This window comes from Bubalus kerabau, chromosome 5 (genome assembly GCF_029407905.1).
Source record: "Bubalus kerabau isolate K-KA32 ecotype Philippines breed swamp buffalo chromosome 5, PCC_UOA_SB_1v2, whole genome shotgun sequence".
Classification (NCBI taxonomy): Eukaryota; Metazoa; Chordata; class Mammalia; order Artiodactyla; family Bovidae; genus Bubalus; species Bubalus kerabau.
Genome location: NC_073628.1, coordinates 109802481 through 109827068, shown reverse-complemented (window position 1 = coordinate 109827068; position 24588 = coordinate 109802481). Strand labels below are relative to the sequence as shown.

The window sequence follows — 24588 nt, the reverse complement described above, 5'->3', positions numbered from 1 at the left end:
TTTATTAGGGAGAGTCACTTAGGTGTTGCCCTGATGACATTTTTTCCTAGTTTCCTCATCAATCAGAACTAATTTAGAAAAGTCTGAGAAGTGCTGGAAACTGTGCCTCGAGTTAGGGAGGGAGAGGGCTGGTCACACTGGGCAAGGACAATATGGAGGCAAGTCTGGTGGGGAGCAGGGTAGCCTGCAAAGCTTGTTACTCAAGGGATCCCTGTGAGGGCCCCTAAGAGAGTTCACCTGGGCCAGAGCCCACTGCTGAGCGGAGTGGATTGGAGAAGACAGCTATGACAGAGCAACGGGACGGTGGGCAGACGCAGGAGTGGGCCATGTAGCAACAGCGGTGCCAAGAATGGGCTTCAGGAGCCTTCAGCACCCTCCCCCCCCAGTTGCCAAGTCACTCCAAAAACATGTCTTCTATGAAAAAAGGATGTGCTGTGGAAATGCAGCTTCGTAAGTCCCTTTATCATCACACCCCCAACCAGATCACCACCCTAAGAAACTTTTAATAGAAATTCTGGGCCTATGACTATCATTTATGACAATCAGGGTGGTCTGCAGTGTGTCTGTTGGGGAAAGGAAAGTTGCATTGACCAAACTGGTGGTTATTGGTTCCTCTAAACAAAGCCATTGAATTCCTTGTAGGCCGCCTTCCTAGGTCATCCTCTCGTCTTTCTTAAAGGGATCTATTTCACAAATGTGACACCTCATTAGGCATCTAGCGATTTGGCTTGTCCCTTGCCAGTCTCTTCCAGGTCCCCTTATTTAAAAAATCCTCATTACAATTTAGGAGAAAAGTTTCCAGTTTACCTTGCAATCAGTCACAAAGTTAACAGGAATTTAGCTCTCCTCACATTTCTCTTTAAGTGAACTTTGATACACTACTCTAACTAAGTGAATGTATCTCTTTACAAGATAATGCTTGTTGGGATAGTGATGCACACCTACTTAATTACTCAAAGTCTTTAATATGTAAGCTCTTCTAAAGAGAGTGTTCCAGATAATTAAATGGAAACTTTTCAGTAAGTTTTCCGATTGCTCTTACTGTTTTTCTTTTTTTCTGAAATGCTCATAGTCTCATATTTTACTTTTGACTTTCTTTTATAGTTGGAAACTGGATCCCATTTTAGAAAAGGACTTTAATGGCGCTTACGTGATATGTGGAGTCAGTTTAGAGACCGAGCTAATATCCTGACTCAAGTGCTGAAACATTACCTGGCAAGTTTACTCACACACTGCTAAAACAATTTACCTCTGCGTTTATTTTACAAACAATTTTGATGGACTGCTGCAAAAGCTCTAATTTTAAGTAGTTGCATTTATACTTGAGATGTTCAAAATCCTTCAGATACCTTAAACTTACGGTTTAGCAAATGAAATCCTGCATCCAGCTGAGAGCAACCTATGATAGAGTAGAACTTATCAAAAGCATTGTACAATTAACCCACTACTATCTAAAGCATAAGAACTATAATTTTGACTTGTGTTATTACTACAACTAGTGCCTCCCTAACATTTTACAGAGTAAAATCTAGTAAATCCTCAATCTAGTAAATACTGAAAAATGGAACCATGTTCCATAATCTTAGTTATTAAAAGCAGTTTAGGAGAAATTAACAATCTTACATTGCATAGTACTATTTAATATCACTTTTCATTTTACTTTAAAAAGTCAAATAAAATTGAATTTTATGATGTTTAATATTTAGGGTCCATTATTCCTTTTCATTTCAACAAGATTTTAAAAGAATACACGATTCTCTACTCCACGGAAAACCATAATAGAAGAAAGAATAGAAGAAAACACAAGAGAAAAAGTCAAGCCCCTCCAGATACCTAGAACAGGGCAGTATTTCTCAGAGTGGCTCGTGGAGCACTTAGGTGTCAACAAACGTTAGGTGCAGCCACACCGAACAGCAGTCCTGCAGCCGGGACTGTCTGCTGTCTAAGGAAGTTATCACAGACCCGGTTTCCTTTCAGATTCCCTGTATTTCATCCTTGGCCTGTGACTTTAATCCTCAGGGTGGCAAAATGACATCTGTAACTCAGTCATCCCATTTGCTTTTCAGTGAGGCAAGGCACTTTCAGGAAGAGACCCCACCACAGGCCAACACTGTCACATGACCACACCCACCTAGCATCTTAGGATGAATTTTAACTGGCACCTCAACTTGCCACCCTTAATACAATCTGGGTATTTTTCATGAAGAATAAGGGGAGATAGCTATGGTGAACTGCAGCGTCTGCTGTATACTGCATCACGATCACCTGGGTTGTGACAGATGAAGAACTTCTGGCCACTTGTGGAACCCATGTCTGGGGGAAGGGCCCTGGCCGGCTTATTTTAACACACTCCTCATGTGGTTTAATGCATATTGAAGCTTGAGTTCCACAAGATAGGGGGTAAAGAAGTAGCAAAAAAACAGACGTCTGCTCTACAATCTTATGAGGCACATTATCATGTTATTTGAAATAACTAGAGAACACTTAATTCTATGTGTATCAGTTAGGAAGCTTTTGTCCTCGTACCAGAAAACCCAACTCAAAAATGCTTAAACGCTAAGGTGATTTATTTTTATTACTTAAAAAAATTTTACTTATTTTTGTCTGTGCTGAGTCTTCATTGTGCGCAGGCTTTTCTCTAGTTGCGGAGAGTGGGGACTGCTCTCTAGTTGCGGCGTGTGGGCTTCTCACTGTGGTGGCTTCTCTTCTGGAGCCCAGGCTTCAGTTGCTGCGGCAACAACGTGGGCTCAGTAGTTGCAGCTCCTGGGCTCTGGAGCACAGGCTCAATAGTTGTGGCACACGGGCTTAGTTGCTCTGTGGCACGCGGGATCTTCCCGAATCAGGGATCAAACGAGTGTCTTCCGCATTGGCAGACAAAATTCTTTACCACTGAGCCACCAAGGAAATCTGGTAATTTATTATTTTGTGTTATAGTAGTCCAGAGGTAGGATGGGTTCACACTTGTTAGACCCAGTGAAGATCATGAAAGGTCAGATGTTTTCCTTTCTCTCAACTTGGCTGTTGACCTTTACAGCCTCATTCTATGGCTAGATCCCTGCTCCCAGGTTGTAAGTTAGCTGCAGCAGCAGTGTCTCATGTTTTTTTGTTTATATTCAGTGTGTGAGAGAAAAACAGCTTCTAGTTGCTCTTGTTTGAGAAAGAATTCTTGTAGAAACTCATGATCCTCTGTGTCTCAGTGCTCATTGCTGAACCAATCACTGACAAAGTGGCAATGCCTTTTTAAGTAGTTAACGTATCCTTTAAGTTTGAATCAAAGTTGTATTTCCTCAATTTGCATTGCCCAAAGCGGTGGAGGTCAAATCCAGTAAACACGGTGGCAGTTCACTGCATCCAAGTGCCAGATCTTGATATGCCCCTTTAGACCCAGCCATTCTAGCTCCTTACCCCTTCCTGAGCCTCTCAATGAGGATTCTTACCCTCAGGGGAATGGTTGGAGGTAAGGTCAGACTTTTGGCAAGACCACCCAGGAACCTCAAGTCACTCTGCCAATCTTAGATGGCTATCTCTTCTAGCCAAAGCATTTGCTGATTCTTTGAGAAGGCACCCAGTAGACTGCCTCTTAAATTCTTAAGCTTCTCTCATAGCCACAACAGCCATATAATTCATTTTCACTTAATAAATTATTGGACTTATTAAATCTATTCTCCCTATAAAGTTGAGAGCAACAATTCTGGAAAGGGGAATTCTCCTATCCATGCCAAGTTTAAAAAAAAAAAAAAAAAAGGACTTATAATCACTGCTACCCCCTCAACATACATTCATTATGTAACATTTTACATTTGGAGAATACTCTCACACTCCCATGGCCTCATGGCTGCTTTGTGATAGAACCAGAAGTTAATTTGTGGGTACATGACCTCCCTTTTCCTTGAGTTTTTCAGCATTTTTATATGGACATAATCTATGTGGGTAGGGTAGATACAGCTAAACAAAACATCAAGGTTTGGATGCCTGAGTGATAAGAGGGGCAATGTATTTATTGAGGGAATAATTGATGAATTTGATTTTAAATTTATAAACTTAATGGCCAATGTCCCATCAATCAGTAAAGGTAAGACTCATGTGTGAATAATTAATGTTGGAGATTTAGACTTAAGCCAGACCCTCTCTGAGAGGCAGGACTGAAGATGAATAGCCAAGGGAAGAGAGCAGTGAGGAACCTAGCAGGGAGGTGACAAGATTTGAGGAGCCAGGGGTTACTCAGAAGAGATGTGCCAAAGAGCACCAGATAGTCTTGGTTCTTTACATACAAAACACAGTGACTTGGAGAAAAGGTGACAGCAAGATGCCAGCCCAGTTAAATCTCTCAGACCAGCATTCCCAAGGATATGACTTGGAATTTTCACCTTCCTTCTCAACCTTCTTAGCATCACCCAAATTTTACATGTGGTGAAATCAAGGAAATGAAAAAGTAATGACTTCTCTAAAACACGGCACCAGGGATCAGATTTTACGTTATTCTACTCAATAAAAGTATAGAGGGCTACATGCAAGAGATTATACCAGGTATGGGACCCTTCTTTCTAAACCTAGGACAGTATACTAAGTCTGAGAGACTCTCGAGTTGGGAATCCTTCATACTCTTTCCAGAGAAGGCAATGGCAACCCACTCCAGTACTCTTGCCTGGAAAATCCCATGGATGGAGGAGCCTGGAAGGCTGTAGTCCATGGGGTCACGAAGAGTTGGACATGACTGAGCGACTTCACTTTCATGCATTGGAGAAGGAAATGGCAACCCACTCCAGTGTTCTTGCCTGGAGAATCCCAGGGGCGGTGGAGCCTGGTGGGCTGCCGTCTATGGGGTCACACAGAGTTGGACAAGACTGAAGCAACTTAGCAGCAGCATACTCGTTCCAGAAAAGCAAAAGATGTCCCATCACCCTCAAGATTGGTATACTTAAATCTAGCACCCCTGTTAAGGTATTAGGTTAGAGGAGCTCTTTGTTGCAGGGGTCAGAGATTCCACAGGGCCCAGTTAATACAAAGGTGCAAAGTAGGCCAGGAGATGTGGCAGGATCACATTTTCATCAGCAGCTCCTCCATTTTCATTACATGAACTTTTATATACCTGTCTTTGGAGAGAAGCATCAGTGTCAGTCCTAGCGAGGAGACGTCTTGCCTTCAGGACATGAGTCTGAACTAGTACTTCAAAATGTGACAAATTTGATATTTGGCAAAACTAATACAATTATGTAAAGTTTAAAAAAAAAAAAATGTGACAACAGATTTCTCTGATCACGTTTTTGACAAAGGATTTATTTGCTGATCCCTAAGAAGCAAAAATCAGAAAAACATCTCCATCCCCCACTGCAAGAATAGATAATAAAACATTTTCAGTCATCCTCTTCCCTCTTCCCATGGTGGGCCGTTTCACATGCACATCATCGTGGAACAGACTGACAGCCAGAAATTCTCCAAAAGGCACCTGGCACCATCATGTTGCTCATGCCTTCTGCTCCACCTCTCTGGCAGGCAAGTGGAGCCTTTTCTGTAGCTTCTCGCTTTCAATAGAAATTTATTGAAAAATTTTCTTGATAGCAAAATATTTAAAGATTCTCTCCCCAGGCTCATCTTTCATTTATCTACTAGAGAAGTACTGAATTGAAAAGGTTTTTTCTCCCAGTTGTGATCAAAACATGGAAAACTGAAGAACTTGCGGGTTACTCTAAGTTCTTAGGTTACACACGTAGATATGTACAGAGGAAGTTGAACCCCAAGTTCTATTCCTTCCCAAAATGGGTAACAGAGGATTTGATTAGAACAGAAAAAAAAAAAAAAAGAAAAAAAAAAAACCCAAACCTGATAGTCATTCTATTGGCTTGGCCAAAACGTTCGTTCAGGTCTTAAAAAGCCAAATGAACATTTTGGTCAACACAGTATGATGGAGCAAAGCAGGCTTTTTCAACCGTAAACTGATACCACCTCTTGGTCATAAACCCTGCAGAGATCCAAGATAAGTCCCAAATTTCAAAGAAAGTCAGCAGAGAGTGTGAAGATATATGAACAGAGGAGAAAGCTGCTGAAGGCACAAAGGATCCCAAGGAATTTTTAGTGCTGTTTTCATTTAATAAGCCAGTAGTATAGCAACCTAAAGACCTTGGCTGTGATCACACCAGAATGTTTTTAATGGACTGCTGCGGGGAAACATGATGGACAGTTGGCATCCTCTGGCTCATGGTGCTAAGTGGGCAGCTCCAGAACCAACTCCGTGGCGAGCCTATGGCTGGGGTGTGTAGCGGAGGTATTTCTTGCCAGATGGGAGCTCTTTGGTGAAGACTCCTTTAGGGAAAAGTTTTTTGGCTTCCTCTTCAGGGATGGTTGGAAGGACCATCACGCTGTCCCCATTCTATTGAAAAGACATTGAGAATGGTGAAGTTCAATCTTTCATGATGAGAATAATCAAGTCTCCTTTGCTTTGCTCTCTCCCCCTGAGGAATTTTGCTTTCACAAATTGATCTTTGACACTTTTGGGAAGAGAAGTGTTTCCCCACCTTAATAAGAAATAGTCCTGCTTTAAACCCAGTAATGGTTTGCTATTACATTTTAAAATTTATTCTAAATAAGTCCTTTTCACTACCCTGTGTGACTGAACCCAGCTTCCTCTTTCACCCTTGGTCCCTACCTTCACCTCCTGCTGCTGCTTTTCCAGGCATGTTGGCTCTCCTGTTCCTTGAACGTGCCAAGCTCACTTTTAGGAAAACTCCTTAGCTGTTCCTTTAAGCCTGCAGGGCTCTTCCCTCCTAAAGATGCATGACTTGGTCTCTTGCTTTCTTTACGTCCTCCCCAAAGGTCTCTTCAGAGAAGCTTCCTTCCTTGACAGCCAAATATAAAAGCAACTCCTCCCACCTCTGCTCCCCTTCTCCCCACCTTTGCATGATTACTCTCTGTCATACACTGTCACCTAAGATACTGTAAACTTTACTGTTGGTCTTTACCCACCCACTTTACCTATCAAGTTTTGTGAGGGCAGGGACTTTACACTGATTGTTCACTGCTAAATCCCAGTGCCCACTGTCTGGGCTCAGTAAACATAGGTTCAATGAATGGACACAGAATTTCAGTGGTTTGCCAGTCAGAAGAAACAAAATAACAAGACCAGGTATTCAGGTTATTGAATTAAAAAATGTAGTGACGTTAAGAAACTCTTGTGGTATTATCCATGTCCTACATATTGCTGGAATAATAGAGATTAAAAATTCATGAACAGGTTTCAGAGAATTCTACATAGGTTTAAAAGACTGGAGCTTAAGAGAAATATTTCAAGACATTAATACACCAAATAGTTTTATACCCATGACTTAAGTGGTCAAACTAAGTTCTGCTATAAATATTTGCCATCAGGGAAGAGTTCAAGTTTTTTTTTTTAAATCCTTTTATTTAGGAAAAGGAATCATTCTAACCAATTAATCTGTCCAAATAACCTAAAAGTTAGAAATATAGGAGTTTGTATTTTGTATAAAAGGTGTTAAAGACACTGAAAAATGGCCTCGCAGTAAATCCTAAACTCAGCCAGGAGGAAAAATCCTCCCAATATATCTGCATGCCAGAAACAGAGCCCTAGATAACACCCTAAAGGGAGCCATTCAGATGGCCCCATAGGCCTTCTAGGCAAGATGGGTTTCTGCCCTTTTAAGATCTTTACCTTCCAGTCAACTGGGGTGGCCACCCTCTTTTCTGCCGTCAGCTGGAGAGAGATAATTACTCTGAGAATCTCATCAAAGTTCCTGCCAGTGGTAGCTGGGTAGAGGATGGACAGTTTCAGTTTCTTATCAGGACCAAAAATAAACACCTGCAAAGTACACAGACACATAAACAGGAAGAACTCTCTGAGTGTTTTTGATATTAAAGCCTCTTATAAGGCTCTTTAGTCATTAAAAATATTCAAGGGTATAACAAAACAAAATAACAAAAGCCCCCAAGTATCTAGAAAGACATGCCAAACAAACTGGGTAGTTGGAATAGTTATGATTTTCTTCTCTATATTTCTAAACTTGAAGGGAATTATATTTGGTTTTGGCTGTCTCAGTAAGAAAAACTAACTTGTGAACTGAATCCAGAAAAGGCCTCAGGAAGGTACTATGTTAACTATGGAAAATGATCATAAAAATAATAATAATGGGAGTTGATGGTGTTGTTTACTCGCTAAGTTATGTCCAACTCTTTTGTGACCTATGGACCACAGCCTGCCAGGCTCCTTTGTCCATGGGATTTCACAGGCAAGAATACTGGAGTGGGTTGCCATTTCCTACTCCAGGGGATCTTCCCAACCCAGGGATCAAACCCACATCTCCTGCTTTGGCATGCAGATTCTTTACCACTGAGCCACTTGGGAAGCCCTATGGGAGTTGACACTGGTCCTCAAAATTTTGTATATTTTTGCAGATGTGGGAATAAGTTTGTTCTCTGGTGGATAAGGACAGAACAAATAAGAATTCAAAACGAGAGATGCCTTAAGAAGGCTATGACCCACTGCTTTAAAGAGGGCTGTCAGGAGAACTATAGCAAAAGATTTCACTATTCTAGATGACAGGATAACTTTTAATGTAGATTTTCAAAAGCTGTGAATTAAGCAGTTTATGTCTGGGAAGGCCTTACAAATAGCTGTGAAAACAAGAGAAGCGAAAAGCAAAGGAGAAAAGGAAAGATATAAACATCTGAAAGCAGAGTTCCAAAGAATAGCAAGAAGAGATAAGAAAGCCTTCTTCAGCGATCAAAGCAAAGAAATAGAGGAAAACAACAGAATGAGAAAGACTAGAGATCTCTTCAAGAACATCAGAGATACCAAAGGAACATTTCATGCAAAGATGAGCTCAATAAAGGACAGAAATGGTATGGACCTAACATAAGCAGAAGATATTATGAAGAGATGGCAAGAATACACAGAAGAACTGTACAAAAAAGATCTTCACGACCCAGATAATCATGATGGTGTGATCACCGACCTAGAGCCAGACATCCTGGAATGTGAAGTCAAGTGGGCCTTAGAAAGCATCACTACGAACAAAGCTAGTGGAGGTGATGGAATTCCAGTTGAACTATTCCAAATCCTGAAAGATGATGCTGTGAAAGTGCTGCACTCAATATGCCAGCAAATTTGGAAAACTCAGCAGTGGCCACAGGACTGGAAAAGGTCAGTTTTCATTCCAATCCCAAAGAAAGGCAATGCCAAAGAATGCTCAAACTACCGCACAATTGCACTCATCTCACATGCTAGTAAAGTAATGCTCAAAATTCTCCAAGCCAGGCTTCAGCAATATGTGAACCGTGAACTTCCTGATGTTCAAGCTGGTTTTAGAAAAGGCAGAGAAACCAGAGATCAAATTGCCAACATCCGCTAGATCATAGAAAAAGCAAGAGAGTTCCAGAAAAACATCAATTTCTGCTTTATTCAATATGCCAAAGCCTTTGACTGTGTGGATCACAATAAACTGTGGGAAATTCTGAAAGAGATGGGAATACCAGACCACCTGATCTACCTCTTGAGAAATTTGTATGCAGGTCAGGAAGCAACAGTTAGAACTGGACATGGAACAACAGACTGGTTCCAAATAGGAAAAGGAGTTCGTCAAGGCTCTATATTGTCACCCTGTTTATTTAACTTATATGCAGAGTACATCATGAGAAACGCTGGACTCGAAGAAACACAAACTGGAATCAAGATTGCCGGGAGAAATATCAATAACCTCAGATATGCAGATGACACCACCCTTATGGCAGAAAGTGAAGAGGAACTAAAAAGCCTCTCGATGAAAGTGAAAGTGGAGAGTGAAAAAGTTGGCTTAAAGCTCAACATTCAGAAAACGAAGATCATGGCATCTGGTCCCACCACTTCATGGGAAATAGATGGGGAAACAGTGGAAACAGTGTCAGACTTTATTTTTTTGGGCTCCAAAATCACTACAGATGGTGACTGCAGCCATGAAATTAAAAGACACTTACTCCTTGGAAGGAAAGTTATGACCAACCTAGATAGCATATTCAAAAGCAGAGACATTACTTTGCCAACAAAGGTCCATCTAGTCAAGGCTATGGTTTTTCCTGTGGTCATGTATGGATGTGAGAGTTGGACTGTGAAGAAGGCTGAATGCCGAAGAATTGATGCTTTTGAACTGTGGTGTTGGAGAAGACTCTTGAGAGTCCCTTGGACTGCAAGGAGATCCAACCAGTCCATTCTGAAGGAGATCAGCCCTGGGATTTCTTTGGAAGGAATGATGCTAAAGCTGAAACTCCAGTACTTTGGCCACCTCATGTGAAGAGTTGACTCATTGGAAGAGACTCTGATGCTGGGAGGGATTGGGGGCAGGAGGAGAAGGGGACGACAGCGGATGAGATGGCTGGATGGCATCACCGACTCAATGGATGTGAGTTTGAGTGAACTCTGGGAGTCGGTGATGGACAGGGAGGCCTGGAGTGCTGCGATTCATGGGGTCGCAAAGAGTCAGACACGACTGAGCAACTGATCTGATCTGATCTAGCTGAAAATTTTACTTTGTACCAGCATTTAGATAAAAAGTGAGAGTGTCAGCACAGAGTTATTTCCTAACTGGAGATATTCACTCATTTACTTGAGTTGCCCCAAGCATTTACTGGGATAGATGTTGCCTGGTCAGATTATCTAGTAGTATACAACTCACCACACGAGCAGTCACAGGCATGCCCTTTTCGTCTTTCTCTGCTGGGTCCAGCATGCCCAACTGGATGGCAAGGTCCCGATTCTTATCATCAATGATGGGAAAAGGTAACTTTTCTGTGGGCTCTTCACCATTGTAAGCGTTGATATCCTGAAATGCAGGGGAAAGGGAAAAAGGGAAGTCTAAAGCAGGCATATTCTCTAAATGCAATCAGTTACCAGCCATCATTTTGTAAGACAGGGAAGAGAGGACCATAATCATAATAATTTCTCTACACAATTTTAATAAGAAAATTAATAAATGAACACTCCTTATCCCAACTGTTCACTGACAGAAATAACAGTAGGGTATAGTACTTAGGTTATAATCTAGAGCCTTTTCATGCCCAAGGCTCTTCAAATTCAGCGTGTTTTTATTGCTTTGAGAAAGCAGCATTAAACTCTCTAAAAGTGGAATAATACAGAGTTAAGACATCAATCCCAGGTACCTCTGGGTACCCAAACACTGTAAAAAAAAAATCAGTAACAATGAGTTCATATCCAGAAATTATGGCACAGGCAAAGATAATTCTGTAGATATGGTACTGATCTGACCCCTGCCTCAAAAGCACCCTGACTCAGACATTAAGCTACTGAAACAAAGATATTAAGAAATGAGAAGAAACACAAAGCTTAGAGCAAAAAGAACAGAGAGTTGAATATTCACTTCAGGAACAAGTCAAAGGTAAATCTCTTATGGGTAAAAAGGCAGAGGTGAGTTTACACTAGGGTGAAATGCACATAAAAAGCAAAGCATTCCAAGTCTGAATTGAAGGACAATATACTTGCTTCCGCTCTATGCCTTCCTCCCCTAGTGAAAAAACTTTATTCATTTTTCTATCCTGGGAAGTTTTTTGGGGAGAAAAAAAAATCTAGCTTTATTATTTGATCTGGCATTGAAATTGCACTTGAGGTGGGCTAGGCATTATGGTAAGTACATGTGGGATACAGATAAGTAAAGTTCCTGCCTCTAAGGGAACTTCTAATTTGGTTAGATGATTTCCATAAGAAGCTACAACAAATACAAGACGGTAATATGCAAAAGGCAGAAGCTGAAGTACACCAGCCTCCCCATGTGTAAGACTGCTGAGCTAGGAAAGGGTTTAAGGATGGGGTATGACTTTGAACTGGGCCTTGAAGGATGGATACAATTTTCACAAGGCAAAGGAAGGCATTCTAGGGAAAGGGAGCAATATTAATGAAACATGTAGGCAAGTTTGAGTATAAACTATTGACTGGAGAATGAGGAATTTATCTGGGTAGAGTTTTAGGAAGTAAGGAAAAAGAGTTAATGCTGGAATAAGGTCTATGTATTCTGTGGCACCGTGAAAGTAAAACAAGAGTTGGTGGCATCACAGATTAAGAACCTCTGTGGATTTCGCCACAGAGACGCCACAGGATAAACGTAGCATTCATGAACTTTGAAATGGATAAGAAATTATACCATGTTTCTTAATTCTATTAGCTTAACTTTCTTCCTTCTGTCACTAGCAGTCTATCATGTCACCACCACTAAAATAACAACGGATATGGTTTCATGCTGCAGGCACCCTGAGGTTTCCTATATAACCAGGTGTAAAGTTGGGACTTGTTTCCTATTTAATGTGATCACAATTCTGAAAATTCTAAGGCACAAGCTCACCAGGAAACATGAACCTGGGTGTGTTCCTATACTTTAAAGAGTATCATATCATTGGCTATAAACTCTTCTTTCTGCCACCTTGTAGTCTCAATGATTGCTATGCAGTAACTCTCAACCCTGCTATTTGCATGACAGGCATTACATTACACTCATGAAAAGCAAAGAACCATATGCTTTGGCTTTATTCTATATTAAATCAAGCTAATTCCTACCCTCTATCATTTAGTATCAAAGAAAGTATCACCTTCATCTCAAAAAAGCCAAGCTACTCTATAAAATTTATAACATGATCTGTAACCTCAAAGCTTCTGCCAACAGGTAATACCTTGCTCCATGCAAGATGGTCTTCCACACTGTCTATGGAAAGAGCAATCATCTTAACATTTCTCTTGGCAAATTCTGGTGCCAGCTTTGCTGCTCTGCCGAGCTCCGTGGTACACACTGGGGTAAAGTCCCGAGGATGGGAGAAGAGAATGCCCCATCTGAGTAAGGAAAAGAAGGTCACAAGTGAACGAAGAGATGATCACCAACATCATGTACAGTGAAAACTCACACATCCAAGATCAAAAACGGCTTTCTTTTTAAAAATGGATGCTTATGAAGACAACTGGGGCTTCCCAGGTGGTGCTAGTGGTAAAGAACCTGCCTGCCAAAGCAAGAGATGTAAGAGATGTGGGTTCCATCCCTGGGTCAGGAAGATCCCCTGGAGGAGGGCATGGGAACCCACTCCAGTTGGGATACAGCTGAAGCGACTTAGCATGCACGCATGAAGACAATCACTTTTAAACTTTTTTGTTGAGGAATGCTTTTCAATTATCCCCAGAAAAACCTGTTTCATGCCCAATTCAATCAAATATATGAAATTCAATAAGGTAAATATTTAAAAAGACCGTCAGGGTATTGCTACTTTAGTAACTCCAGAGCTACCCTGAGTCCTTTTCAGTTAAAAAAATCTGTGCTATTCAAACTAAATACTTACTAAAATAGCTTCCCCCCTCCTTTACACTTTCTACATTTTTTTCTAAGCGCAGATATTCTGACATTCACCTCCAATAATGGATGAGCCAGTATGCCTGAATCTAGACCAATGCCTGACTTAAATAATAAACACATTATGTAACCTGAAATAAATAGGCTTCTATCCTCTATTTATATGTAAAGTTAAAGCTGACACTTGGCTTCTTTTACATGAACAGATATAAAAACTTTTGTAAAACTAGTTTACTGATCTAACCTGCTACACAGGACACCCAATATTTGTACCCTGACAAAACAACAGCATTTTAAGAGTTTCACCTATCTCTTCACGTGCAGTTTCTTCTTCCTTTAGACCAAGTGTGTAGAAAAAATATAGCCTTTGATGTTGATTTCTACAACTACAGATTCTTAGGGAAACAGTATTATTTAAATCATCATTGCCTAAGATTAAACTTGTATGAATTTTAAGCACATTTCAAGCTAAGTCACCAAGAATCTTTGGAGTATTGTCTTCTCCTGGGCAGCAGAAACTATTCTTTTAACTGAAAATCTAACACTCAGTTTCCACACTCGAGTCGACTTAACAACATTAAAGCAGGACCTTAAACTAGTAGATTTCTCACGGTAGCCTAGACACCACGCTGTCCTCCTCGAAGTTTGCCAAATTTCCTGAAGCACAAATAAGAAAGCAGAGACAGGGTACCTAATTCCCACCTACATCTGCCACTCAGCTCCCAAGGTTTCAGGAAAGGAAAAGACTTTCTTATAAAAAGGATGGATGGCTCTGTGGCAAAACTGGGAAGAGAAAGGTAATATTTTTAAGATTGTGGGAGGGTGTAGTATGTTTTTATATATATATAAAGGGCAATAAGATTTATTTAAAATGTTTAAAAATAATCTAGTTATGAATACAATCTAGGCCTTAGAGTCCATGGTGAAGGATCTATTTAAGGGTCTGATGAGACTTAAGGAAAGTCTCCAGAAGTTGAGGAAAAAAATGAACAGGGCAGTTCCTCTTGTATTGTTAAAGAGGTGATTAGTTAGAAAAATCAGGCCTTCTCTTTGCATTGTGAGTCAAGAGACTGTTTTGCTGAATCATGTTAAGAAAACTTGTCTGAAGCCACTTCACATCCTCCCCTTCAGAAGCCACACTCTATAGTTTGCTCCAGGCGAGGAACAGGATAACCCCTGAGAATGTCTTACTGTGGCCTGTTCCCTTCTAAGTCTCCCTACTGCTGCTCTTCAGAGGAATACAATTACAGTATCCCCTTTCCTTCCTTCTTCATTTTCAAAAGACAAAAAGGTTTGATGGTCCCAACTCACTAACCCCCTGGAAAAACCCATGTTTTGTTTGGTGAAGATGTACTGGGAAGAAGCTGCTTCTGTCACATATATATGGTGACTGGGCTCAATAAACTCATTAAATAAGCTCCCAAACCCCTTGGCTGTTTCCAGGTGTCCAGGGGAAGGGTAGGTACCCATAATGTTTGAAATTGTAATTTTTTTTCTTCAAAACACATCTGATCAAAAATTGACAGTCTGAACTGAAATCACATGAAGAATGGAGTTGGGAAAAATTCTGTTTGGCACAATCCATTTATTATAGTGTTATAAAAGGCTCAAACTTATTTTGGGGGTAAGGCAGGAAATAGTACTCTTCCATACTTGACCCAAGGCAGACTTGTGTATTATTTGTTTATAGATGCAGTTTTCTCTCTCATCTTCCTCCTGCTGATTCCCTGAGAAGGTACCACTTTTAATCAGATCAACAAAAAATCCAAACAATTAGGGTTAGCTTAAATGGTGACATCATTTATAACTATTGCTACAATCAATATGCTTCATAATAATATTTAGCTTTAACCTATACAACTTAAGAGCTTTGGCAAGATTTTGTTTTATGTGGGTGGGGGCTGTAGGTAAGAATGGGAAGAAACATTCTCTGAAAATCCCATGGAGTTTTGGAGAAATACTAATAACTAGATACTTGAGTATGAGACCGGACATGGTCTGTATTTCTGGTCTTTGCCTGCTTTTAAGGTCTGAGTGTTCCATTTCTCATCCTTTTTCTAGCCTAGTCCTCTCTTTCAAAGAACTTAGCTTTTCCCTTAATCAGTGGTTGGAAAAAATCCCCAGTGGCTCAGGTGGTAAAGAATCCACCTGCAATATGGGAGACCCAGGTTTGATCCCTGGGGTGGGAAGATCCCCTGCAGGAGGGAATGGATACCCACTCCAGTATTCTTGCCTGGAGAATCCCATGGATTCTCCCTGGCAGGCTACAATCCATGGGGTCACAAAAAGTCAGACACAACTGAGCAACTAACACACTTAGAAGAGGTTGGTTAGGCCTAAGAATCTCTCCCAGGTGGGGGTATGTGTGTGTGTGTGTGTGTGTGTGTGTCTCGGGGGGCGGGGGGTGGGGGGAGAGGGGTGCAGGCACTGGAATATAACTAGACACAGCTGGGATGTTTCATATTAAATCTAATCATCTTGACGTTTGCTGATTCAGAAGCTGTAAAACCACAGTTCCACCAATATACTCCTAGTCATAATTTAGTATGATTGCCAGGCTAGATCACGGGTCACCAGTTTGGCCAGACTGCGTGCGGCTGGGAGCAAGGCAGAAGGGGGAGGGGCAGTAAGAGGCACTCTGCTGTGAAACAAAAGGGCCTCAAAGTGGGAGGTGTTGGTGTCCATGACCTACCCATAGTTACTGCAAACTGAACAACCTCAGAAAGCCCTTCCCTCAGGGTGCTGCAAGTTCTGGAATAAAGGACACACCCGCAAACAGAGTGTTCTGGGTTCCTCCCAAAGCCGCTATCAAATCAAATTCTAGCAGCTGGGGGAGGCTCTGGACAAAAAGTCTTTCAGCCACCAATTTGGCAGCTGGTGGTCTAAATTTTTTTGTGCTGAGAAGCCTGCAAATACCACTGCAGCAAGCAGAACCCTCAGATAACACGCTGGGCCCTTCCTAAACCTTCAGCCAGCAGCAGTGCCCTTTGACTGGCCTTGGCTACCCACCTTCCCCCGAGAATGAACTGCAGAACGGAGAGAGGGAGGGAGGTACGACCCTGGGCACGAGTCCCAGGAACTGACCGCCGATGCTGCCCGGCCCCTGCCCGCTCCGGGCCTCGGCTGGACCATGCTACTCGCACAGTTTACCCAACAGGAAGTAAATGGACTTAAACTCTCCTCCGCACCGGCCTCCCGTTCCTGGGACCCGCGGGAACCCAATTTTGCTTCCCCTCCCCCTTCGTCATCCGGGAGCCAGCCCAACCACGCGGGGGCCGAGAAGCGAGAGGCGATCAAGTGGCCGGTGCAGGGTGAGCCGGAGGGTCGCTGCCCCTCCGCAGCCCCGCCGCGAAGAAGCGGCCAGACAACGAGACGCACGTGCAGGAACCGGTGCGGGGAGGAGACGGGCGACGAGCTGGGGGCCGAGCGGTGAGGAGGACCGAAGGGAGGAAAAAGGGAAGGCACCTCTGAGTTCGGGCGTAACCCGAGGCTAGGGCAGGGCGACGAAGTGGCCACTTACGAGTCTCCCAGATAGTCGTGGAAACGGATGCGGCCGATGGTAGTATTTGCCTCGAAGTTGGGAGCCTCGTCCCCGAGGAGGAGACCTCCGGGCATGGCGGCAGCAGTGACGCGGGGAGTAAGAGGAGGTGCAGTACCGACAGCCACTAGCCTGCGGGTTCTGGCGATGTAGGTGCTGGGGGCGGAATAAATAGGGCTTTCAGGGGCGGGACCAAAGCCGAGTCCAGATAGGCGGGGTCGTGGCGGGAGCTATGGGCGGGGCCAGGTCATTTGCAGGATGGGCGGGGCCGCGTCTGGCGTCTGGCAGCGGCGGCGACCCGGGCGAGAGTCTGGAACCGGCGGGAATCTGAGGCAGGGCTCGGGGCGGGTTGTTCTGGGCCCGGTCCAGCACCCCGCCAGGCCTCTGCCCTGCCGGGAGCCTGTGAACGCTGTCGCGCCTTCCGTGTGACAGGGGACTCAATGACGTTGCCCTTTGGAGGCTTGGAGGTGCGTTCTGGGCTTTGGAGGTAAAGGAAGAGGAACGCAATAGGAAGGGGTGCCCCTAGGCGGACAGCCGCCCTACGGAGCGGCCAGAATCCGCGGAGACCCTCCTGCCCACCTCTTCATGGCCGACTGCAGGCCGAAGCGGTCCAGAGACCCCTGCACTCCCGGCTCTGTTAGCATGAGGGTCTGGAATCCTGACCGCCCCAGCCAGCCTAGCCATCCTGAATTCTGTTATCAGAGGATGTGGCAAGACGCAGGCATGTGGGCCACCTTACGTCAGAGGAAGTGGCTTTCTTGTTGCCCCAAAAATTCCAGCAATCATGTCAGTACGTGCTTGGGGGAATGTGACGAAACTTTTAGTTTTATTCCACTCCCAGAATTCATTATGGACCATAAGATATTCAACACAATTATCCTGAAATTTAAGCATAAATATAAAAACCTACTTGTGATCTACTGTGTGCAAGTCAACAGGGCCACCCAAGGAAATGGAAGTTTAGATTCATTTATTTAACTTTCTACCTGCCAAGCCCAAGTTAGGCAAGATGACTATTCTCTTGGAGCTTTCATTATAGTGAGGGAGACATCATTAAACAGGAATATATTAGACAGTAGCATGTGCTGGAGGGTAACAGGTGCTACTTGGACTGGATGTTCTGCTCAGGGAAAGCCTCCAGGATAATGTAGATAAACTGTAAGTAGTTAACCTCTGCCATAGTGCGCCAAGGGCTCTTTCGTAGGGATAAGACCCTCAACTTCCAGGCCAGTAATACCAATTGCAGGTGCATCTGTTTTCATAACTATGTAAACTACTAAGATAAGTAGTTTACATAGTAAGTGCTCTGGAAATGGTAGCTATTACTTGGATGATAGTAGTTTATGCAATAACCCTTGCTTTGCCAACTGTGTTCTATGTGCTATGCTAGGCCTGGTGATACAGAAGAGAGAGTCTTTCCTCTTAGAAGGAAAGCAGGTATACATACAGTTATGATAAAAACAGTAAATGCTGATGGAGGTTTGGGGGAGGGCAGGATGCCAAATTGTTAAAAGGTAGGAAGGAAAAAGTGAAGGGTTTGGCAATGGCCGTTTGGAAGAACAATAGTACATTACGATTGTGAACTCCTAAAAGTTAGACCATATTTTACTGATAAATGTTTGTGACCTGTTAGATGTAATGGGTGTGGAACTAGATTGCACAAAGTATTGGAGAACCATTTGGCCACCTTCCTGCAGCCACAACAGCAAAGTTTCTTGTCCATTTTCTGCTGGGAATGAAAGAGCAATGTATCTCTAGTTATAATAGTAGCTAGGCAAAAATTCTTACCCACTTTGGGCTTCCCTTGTGGCCCAGCTGGTAAAGAATCCGCCTGTACTGCGGGAGACCTGGGTTGGGAAGATACCCTGGAGAAGGGAAAGGCTACCCACTCCAGTATTCTGACCTGGAGAATTCCCTGGACTGTTTAGTCCATGGGGTTGCAAAGAGTCGGACACGACTGAGTACCTTTCACTTTCACTTGGGAGGAAATACTTAAAACTTGAAATTAATGTCAGAAAGGTGGGATGATGTTTTTAAAAGTAATTCTTATAAAGCTTTCTTGTTAAATTAGATTTTCTTTTCAGAAAAAATATAGAGGGCTGGAGTACAGGAAACTCTTGATCAGGGCAGTACTATCAAGCTGCTGTGTGAGTGGGGCTGATAATCTCCACTGCTCTTCTGTATCATATTTAATGTGGTTACTCCTTCCTGTCATGTCTGCTACAAGACATCTACAATCTGGAAAGAAAGCAAAATAGGACATGTGGGAATAAAAATGAAAAGACAACAGCTTATGAAATGCTAGAATGATGAATCGTTCTCAGAGGGACATGGGAGCAGTAAATTCTGACACTTCTTTCCCCAAATACAGCACTCTTCCTGAAAGTTTACTGTTTACAATGAAAGAGACTGTTTAGTAGGTTTCACAAATAATGATTTGGGGGGGGCGGTGGATTTTTTTCATTAATGGTTAAAGAATTAGATTTTAAAACATAATAGAACGAAGACCAAGTTAACATAATAGAACGAAGACCAAAAGTCAACTTGGAATTACTTAAAGGATGATGAATTAAGTTACCAATTTTCTTAACTGCTTTTAGTTAAGCATAGGAGACTTGATGCTATAATGGAAACAAATTAATATTTTTAAAGAGTGAGCAGTGAATATCAAGTTGTGAAGCTTCATATCTGTATATCTACAGAGATTATCATAGAGAGGAGACGGGAAGGGTAAAGAGGGAGAGAAGAGAAAGCAGATAGCAGACAAGTAGTAAGAACTGAGAAAGGGAAGAAGAAAGAAAAAGGAGAGAAAAAGAAGTGTTTGGGGAGAGGAACCAATTTGAATGCCTGCCTTGCCCTGATTTCTCCTCAGCAAAGTCAACCACATGGCCCTGCCACTCTGGCTTTTGGTGGTTGCCCAGGACTGGGTACTTGACTCAAAGGCAATCAACCTGCAGACTGGGTAATAGCCTGTGGGAGCCTGGTACAAAATGTTTTGTTACTGGTTCTTCTTTTGATGACTGGAATGCAAGACAGCCAATTAAATTAACAGTTCAAAGTAGTTCACAGGAAAGGTAGAAGCTGAAAAATGGTTAAGTAAGGTAGTAAGCAGAAGCCATGAGATGGCCCAGAGAAGAGTGGAAGTGGCAGAAACTCTAGAAGCAGAACAGCAGATGACTGATGCTGAATGGTACAAGATAACCCACGTAGTCATTAAGGGATACTTTATACAGGATACTAACTAATAGCCTCCTAGCTTCCCAACTTAAATTCTTTGAGGCTTACTGCCAGGGTGAACTTGGAGAAGGCAATGGCACCCCACTCCAGTACTCTTGCCTGGAAAATCCCATGAATGGAGGAGCCTGGTAGGCTGCAGTCCATGGGGTGCTAAGAGTCGGACACGACTGAGTGACTTCACTTTCACTTTTCACTTTCATGCGTTGGAGAAGGAAATGGAAACCCACTCCAGTATTCTTGCCTGGAGAATCCCAGGGATGGAGGAGCCTTGTGGGCTGTCGTCTATGGGGTCGCACAGAGTCAGACATGACTGAAGCGACTTAGCAGCAGCAGCAGCAGCCAGGGTGAACTAAAGCTAGGTGGTGAGAGAAGTCCTCCCCAGGTACAGGCAATCAAGCTATGAATTTTCTGAGAATTTAAAGATGATGATGATTATAATAATATCAGGCTGCTTGTCATTAGCACCAAGATCTGGAACTTCTAAGCAATGTTCATGATAAAATACTTAGAAAAATCTTAATGTTGGTCTAAATTGTAAACAATTGCTTCAGTCACTGGTGAGTATTAATAATGTAATATATACCTTAGCTCTAGGTTAGCACATTTAACTTATTTGTGTTCTGTGCTTAGTCGCTCAGCTGTGTCCAACTCTTTGTGACCCCATGGACTGTAGCTCACCAGGTTCCTCTGTCCATGAAATTCTCTAGACAAGTCTGTCGCCATGCCCTTCTCCAGAGGATTTTCCCAACCCAGGGATAAAAACTGGGTCTCCCACAATGCAGGCAGATTCTTTACCATCTGAGCCACCAGTGAAGCCCACATTTAACTTACTTATCCTTTTTTTCTTTTTAAGAAAGTCTTCTACATAGAAGTTAATTTGGAGAATTCTCCACTCTTCAGTCAGCTCTCTCAGTATTTGTAGACCTCATTTATTTCAATTATAAATTCATTGTGGTTCAAGCTGTTTTCCAGCATTGTTTCTGTCTCTGAGTCCTGAGGTAATAATTCTTGCATTTAAACAACAGGTTTGAAGTAAGCAACAATAGCTCAATGATTATAAAGTTAAAGTAACAGAACTCAAGTTATGTCATTGTGAGTGACCACTTGGAATTTTTGTGTATAAAATGTGTAGGGTATCATGTCATCTGCAAAGAGTGATGGTTTTACTTCTTCTTTTCCTACTTGGATTTCCTTTATTTCTTTTTCTTCTCTGTTGTGACTAGGACGTTCAAGATTATGTTAAATAAAAAGGGTAAGAATGGACATCATTGTCTTGTTCCTCATCTTAGAGGAATTGTTTTCAGGTTTTCACCGTTAAGTATGATCTTTGCTCTGTGTTTGTCATGTATGGCCTTTATTATGTTGAGATCTGTTCTGTCTGTGCCTGCTTTCTGAAGAATTTTTATCATAAATCGATGCTGAATTTTGTCAAAAACTTTTCATGCGTCTATTGAGATGATCATATGGTTTTTATTCTTCAATTTGTTAATGTGGTATATCACATTGATTGATTGGTGGATTTTGAAAAATCCTTGTATTCCTGAGGTAAATCCCACATGATCATGGTGTATGATCTTTTTAATGTAAAGATATAACCAGAGATCAAATTGCCAACATCCGCTGGATCATCGAAAAAGCAACAGAGTTCCAGAAAAACATCTATTTCTGCTTTATTGACTATGCCAAAGCCTTTGACTGTGTGGATCACAATAAACTGTGGAAAATTCTGAAAGAGATGGGAATACCAGACCACCTGACTTGCCTCTTGAGAAACCTATATGCAGGTCAGGAAGCAACAGTTAGAACTGGACATGGAACAACAGACTGGTTCCAAATTGGAAAAGGAGTATGTCAAGGCTGTATATTGTCATCCTGCTTATTTAATTTATATGCAGAGTACATCATGAGAAACGCTGGGCTGGAAGAAGCACAAGTTGGAATCAAGATTGCCGGGAGAAATATCAATAACCTCAGATATGCAGATGACACCACCCTTACGGCAGAAAGTGAAGAGGAACTAAAAAGCCTCTTGATGAGAGTGAAAGAGGTGAGTGAAAAAGTTGGCTTAAAGCTCAACATTCAGAAAACGAAGATCATGGCATCTGGTCCCGTCACTTCATGGCAAATAGATGGGGAAACAGTGGAGACAGTGTCAGACTTTATTTTTGGGGGCTCCAAAATCACTGCAGATGGTGACTGCAGCCATGAAATTAAAAGACGCTGACTCCTTGGAAGGAAAGTTATGACCAACCTAGATGGCATATTCAAAAGCAGAGACATTACTTTGCCAACAAAGGTCTGTCTAGTCAAGGATATGGTTTTTCTAGTAATTATGTATGGATGTGAGAGTTGGACTGTGAAGAAAGCTGAGTGCTGAAGAATTGATGCTTTTGAACTGTGGTGTTGGAGAAGACTCTTGAGGGTCCCTTGGACTGCAAGGAGATCCAACCAGTCCATTGTGAAGGAGATCAGCCCTGGGATTTCTTTGGAAGGAATGATGCTAAAGCTGAAACTCCAATAGTTTGGCCACCTCATGCAAAGAGTTGACTCATTGGAAAAGACCCTGATGCTGGAAGGGATTGGGGGCAGGAGGAGAAGGGGATGACAGAGGATGAGATGGCTGGATGGCATCACTGACTCGATGGACGTGAGTCTGAGTGAACTCTGGGAGTCGGTGCTGGACAGGGAGGCCTGGCATGCTGCGATTCATGGGGTCGCCAAGAGTCGGACAGGACTGAGCAACTGAACTGAACTGAACTGAATGATGCCACCAGAAAACTATTAGAGCTAATCAGTGAATTTGGTAAAATTGCATAGTTGCATCTCTATACACTAACAATGAAGTACAGAGAGAGGAATTAAGGAAACAAGCCCATTTACTGTCACATAAAAAAGGGTAAAATACATAGGAATAAACCTAAGTAAGGAGGCAAAAGACCTATACTCTGAAAACTAGAAGACACTGATGAAAGATATTGAAGACAACACAAACAGATGGACAGATATACCATAGTCTTGAATTGGAAGGATCAATATGGTAAAATAATACTACTCAAGCAATCCACAGATTCAATCCAATCCCTATCAAAATGGCAATGTCATTTTTCACAGAACTAGAACAAATAATTAAAAAAATTTTGTATGGAAACATGACCCTAAATAGCCAAAACAATCTGGAGAGAGAACAGAGCTGAAGGAATCACATGTCCTAACTTTAGGCTATATTACAAAGCTACAGTGATCAAACAATATGGTACTGGCACAAGAACAGACACATATCAGTGGAACAGGGTAGAGAGCCCAGAGATAAACTCACACACTTATGGTCAATTGATCTATGACAAAGGCAGTAAGAATATACAGTGGAAAAACAATCTCTTCAATATGTGATGCTGGGAAAACTGAACAGCTACCTGTAGAAGAATAAAATTAGAACATTCTCTAATACCATATACAAAAATAAATTCAAAGTAGATTAAAGACCTAAATGTAAGACTGAATACTATAAAATTCCTAGAATAAAACATAGGCAGAGCACTCTTTAACATAAATTGCAGCAATTTTTTTGGATCCATCTCCTGAAGTAAAGGAAATAAAAACAGTTGGAACCTAATTAAACTTAAAAGCTTTTGCACAGCAAAGGAAATTATCAGTAAAATGAAAAGACAGCTTACTGAATGAGATAAAATATTTGTAAGTGATATGACCAATAAGGGGTTAATATCTAGCATATATAAACAGATGATACAGCTCAACATTAAAAAAAAAACAAAAACTGAGCAGACATTTTTCCAAAGAGGAAATGCAGATGGCCAACAGGCACATGTAAAAATGTTCAGCATCACTAATCATTGGGGAAATGAAAATCAAAGCCACAATGAGATAACACCTGTGATTTTATTTAATCATACATTTTGAGCCTTTGACATTTTTGACAAACTTCCCAAATTCAAATTCTGAATGAAGTTTTTTGACCATAAACTAACTTTGGGAATTTATCAGAGAGCCCCAGAATATATCAAGAAATTTCTTTTCTTATAAAAAGAGAGATAATAAACTAATTAGGCTTACTTGACATGTTAAATTACATGAGAAGTGTTGTCAAGTAAGACGTGATGTTTGACTTTTTTGGGTTATATTGTGTATAAATTATATATTATTCATGTAAGTGTTACAGAAATTACATGAGATTCTGAGAAATCTCATATGTCCTGGTATAATGTTATCAGTTAAATTCCAGTTATCATCTTAAAACGTTGTATGTCTCAGAAATAACCATTTTTTCCCCAATTGTATCTAAATAGACTCTTATTAAGTCCTTCACTTTGGATATTTTTAAATCTTTTGTTATTCACAGTTATTGTTTTACTCTGATGCCTTCCTGAAAACTTGCAAGCAACTATGATCCAAAATTGCTTGTCCTCAAAGGTTAGTGGAAAGGACCTTGATGAATACTTTAGAATACAGAATTCTGATAACTTTTAAGATTGT

At 41.7% G+C, this 24588-nt stretch overlaps 3 protein-coding genes across 3 annotated transcripts in view; 2 read left to right on the top strand and 1 right to left on the bottom strand.

Annotated features, from left to right (window-relative positions):
* The window catches only part of SLC9C2 (solute carrier family 9 member C2 (putative)), a 94233-nt gene extending 93041 nt beyond the window's left edge, over positions 1 to 1192 (top strand). The window contains exon 27 of the mRNA XM_055583805.1: positions 1073 to 1192. Coding sequence (XP_055439780.1) covers positions 1073 to 1192 — 120 coding nt within the window. The remainder of the gene's footprint in view (positions 1 to 1072) is intronic.
* Positions 1193 to 5247: 4055 nt separating this feature from the next.
* Positions 5248 to 17031, bottom strand: PRDX6 (peroxiredoxin 6). Its single transcript, XM_055582676.1, has 5 exons — positions 16843 to 17031; positions 12658 to 12814; positions 10656 to 10802; positions 7664 to 7810; positions 5248 to 6367 (listed from the first exon to the last, which is right to left on the bottom strand). Exons 1-5 carry the CDS (start codon positions 16935 to 16937, stop codon positions 6239 to 6241), a joined length of 675 nt encoding a protein of 224 aa, XP_055438651.1. The 5' UTR covers positions 16938 to 17031; the 3' UTR covers positions 5248 to 6238.
* A 94-nt stretch (positions 17032 to 17125) lies between these two features.
* The window catches only part of AADACL3 (arylacetamide deacetylase like 3), a 156372-nt gene continuing 148909 nt past the window's right edge, over positions 17126 to 24588 (top strand). The window contains exon 1 of the mRNA XM_055582672.1: positions 17126 to 17327. The gene's annotated coding sequence lies outside the window, so the exon portion shown is untranslated. The remainder of the gene's footprint in view (positions 17328 to 24588) is intronic.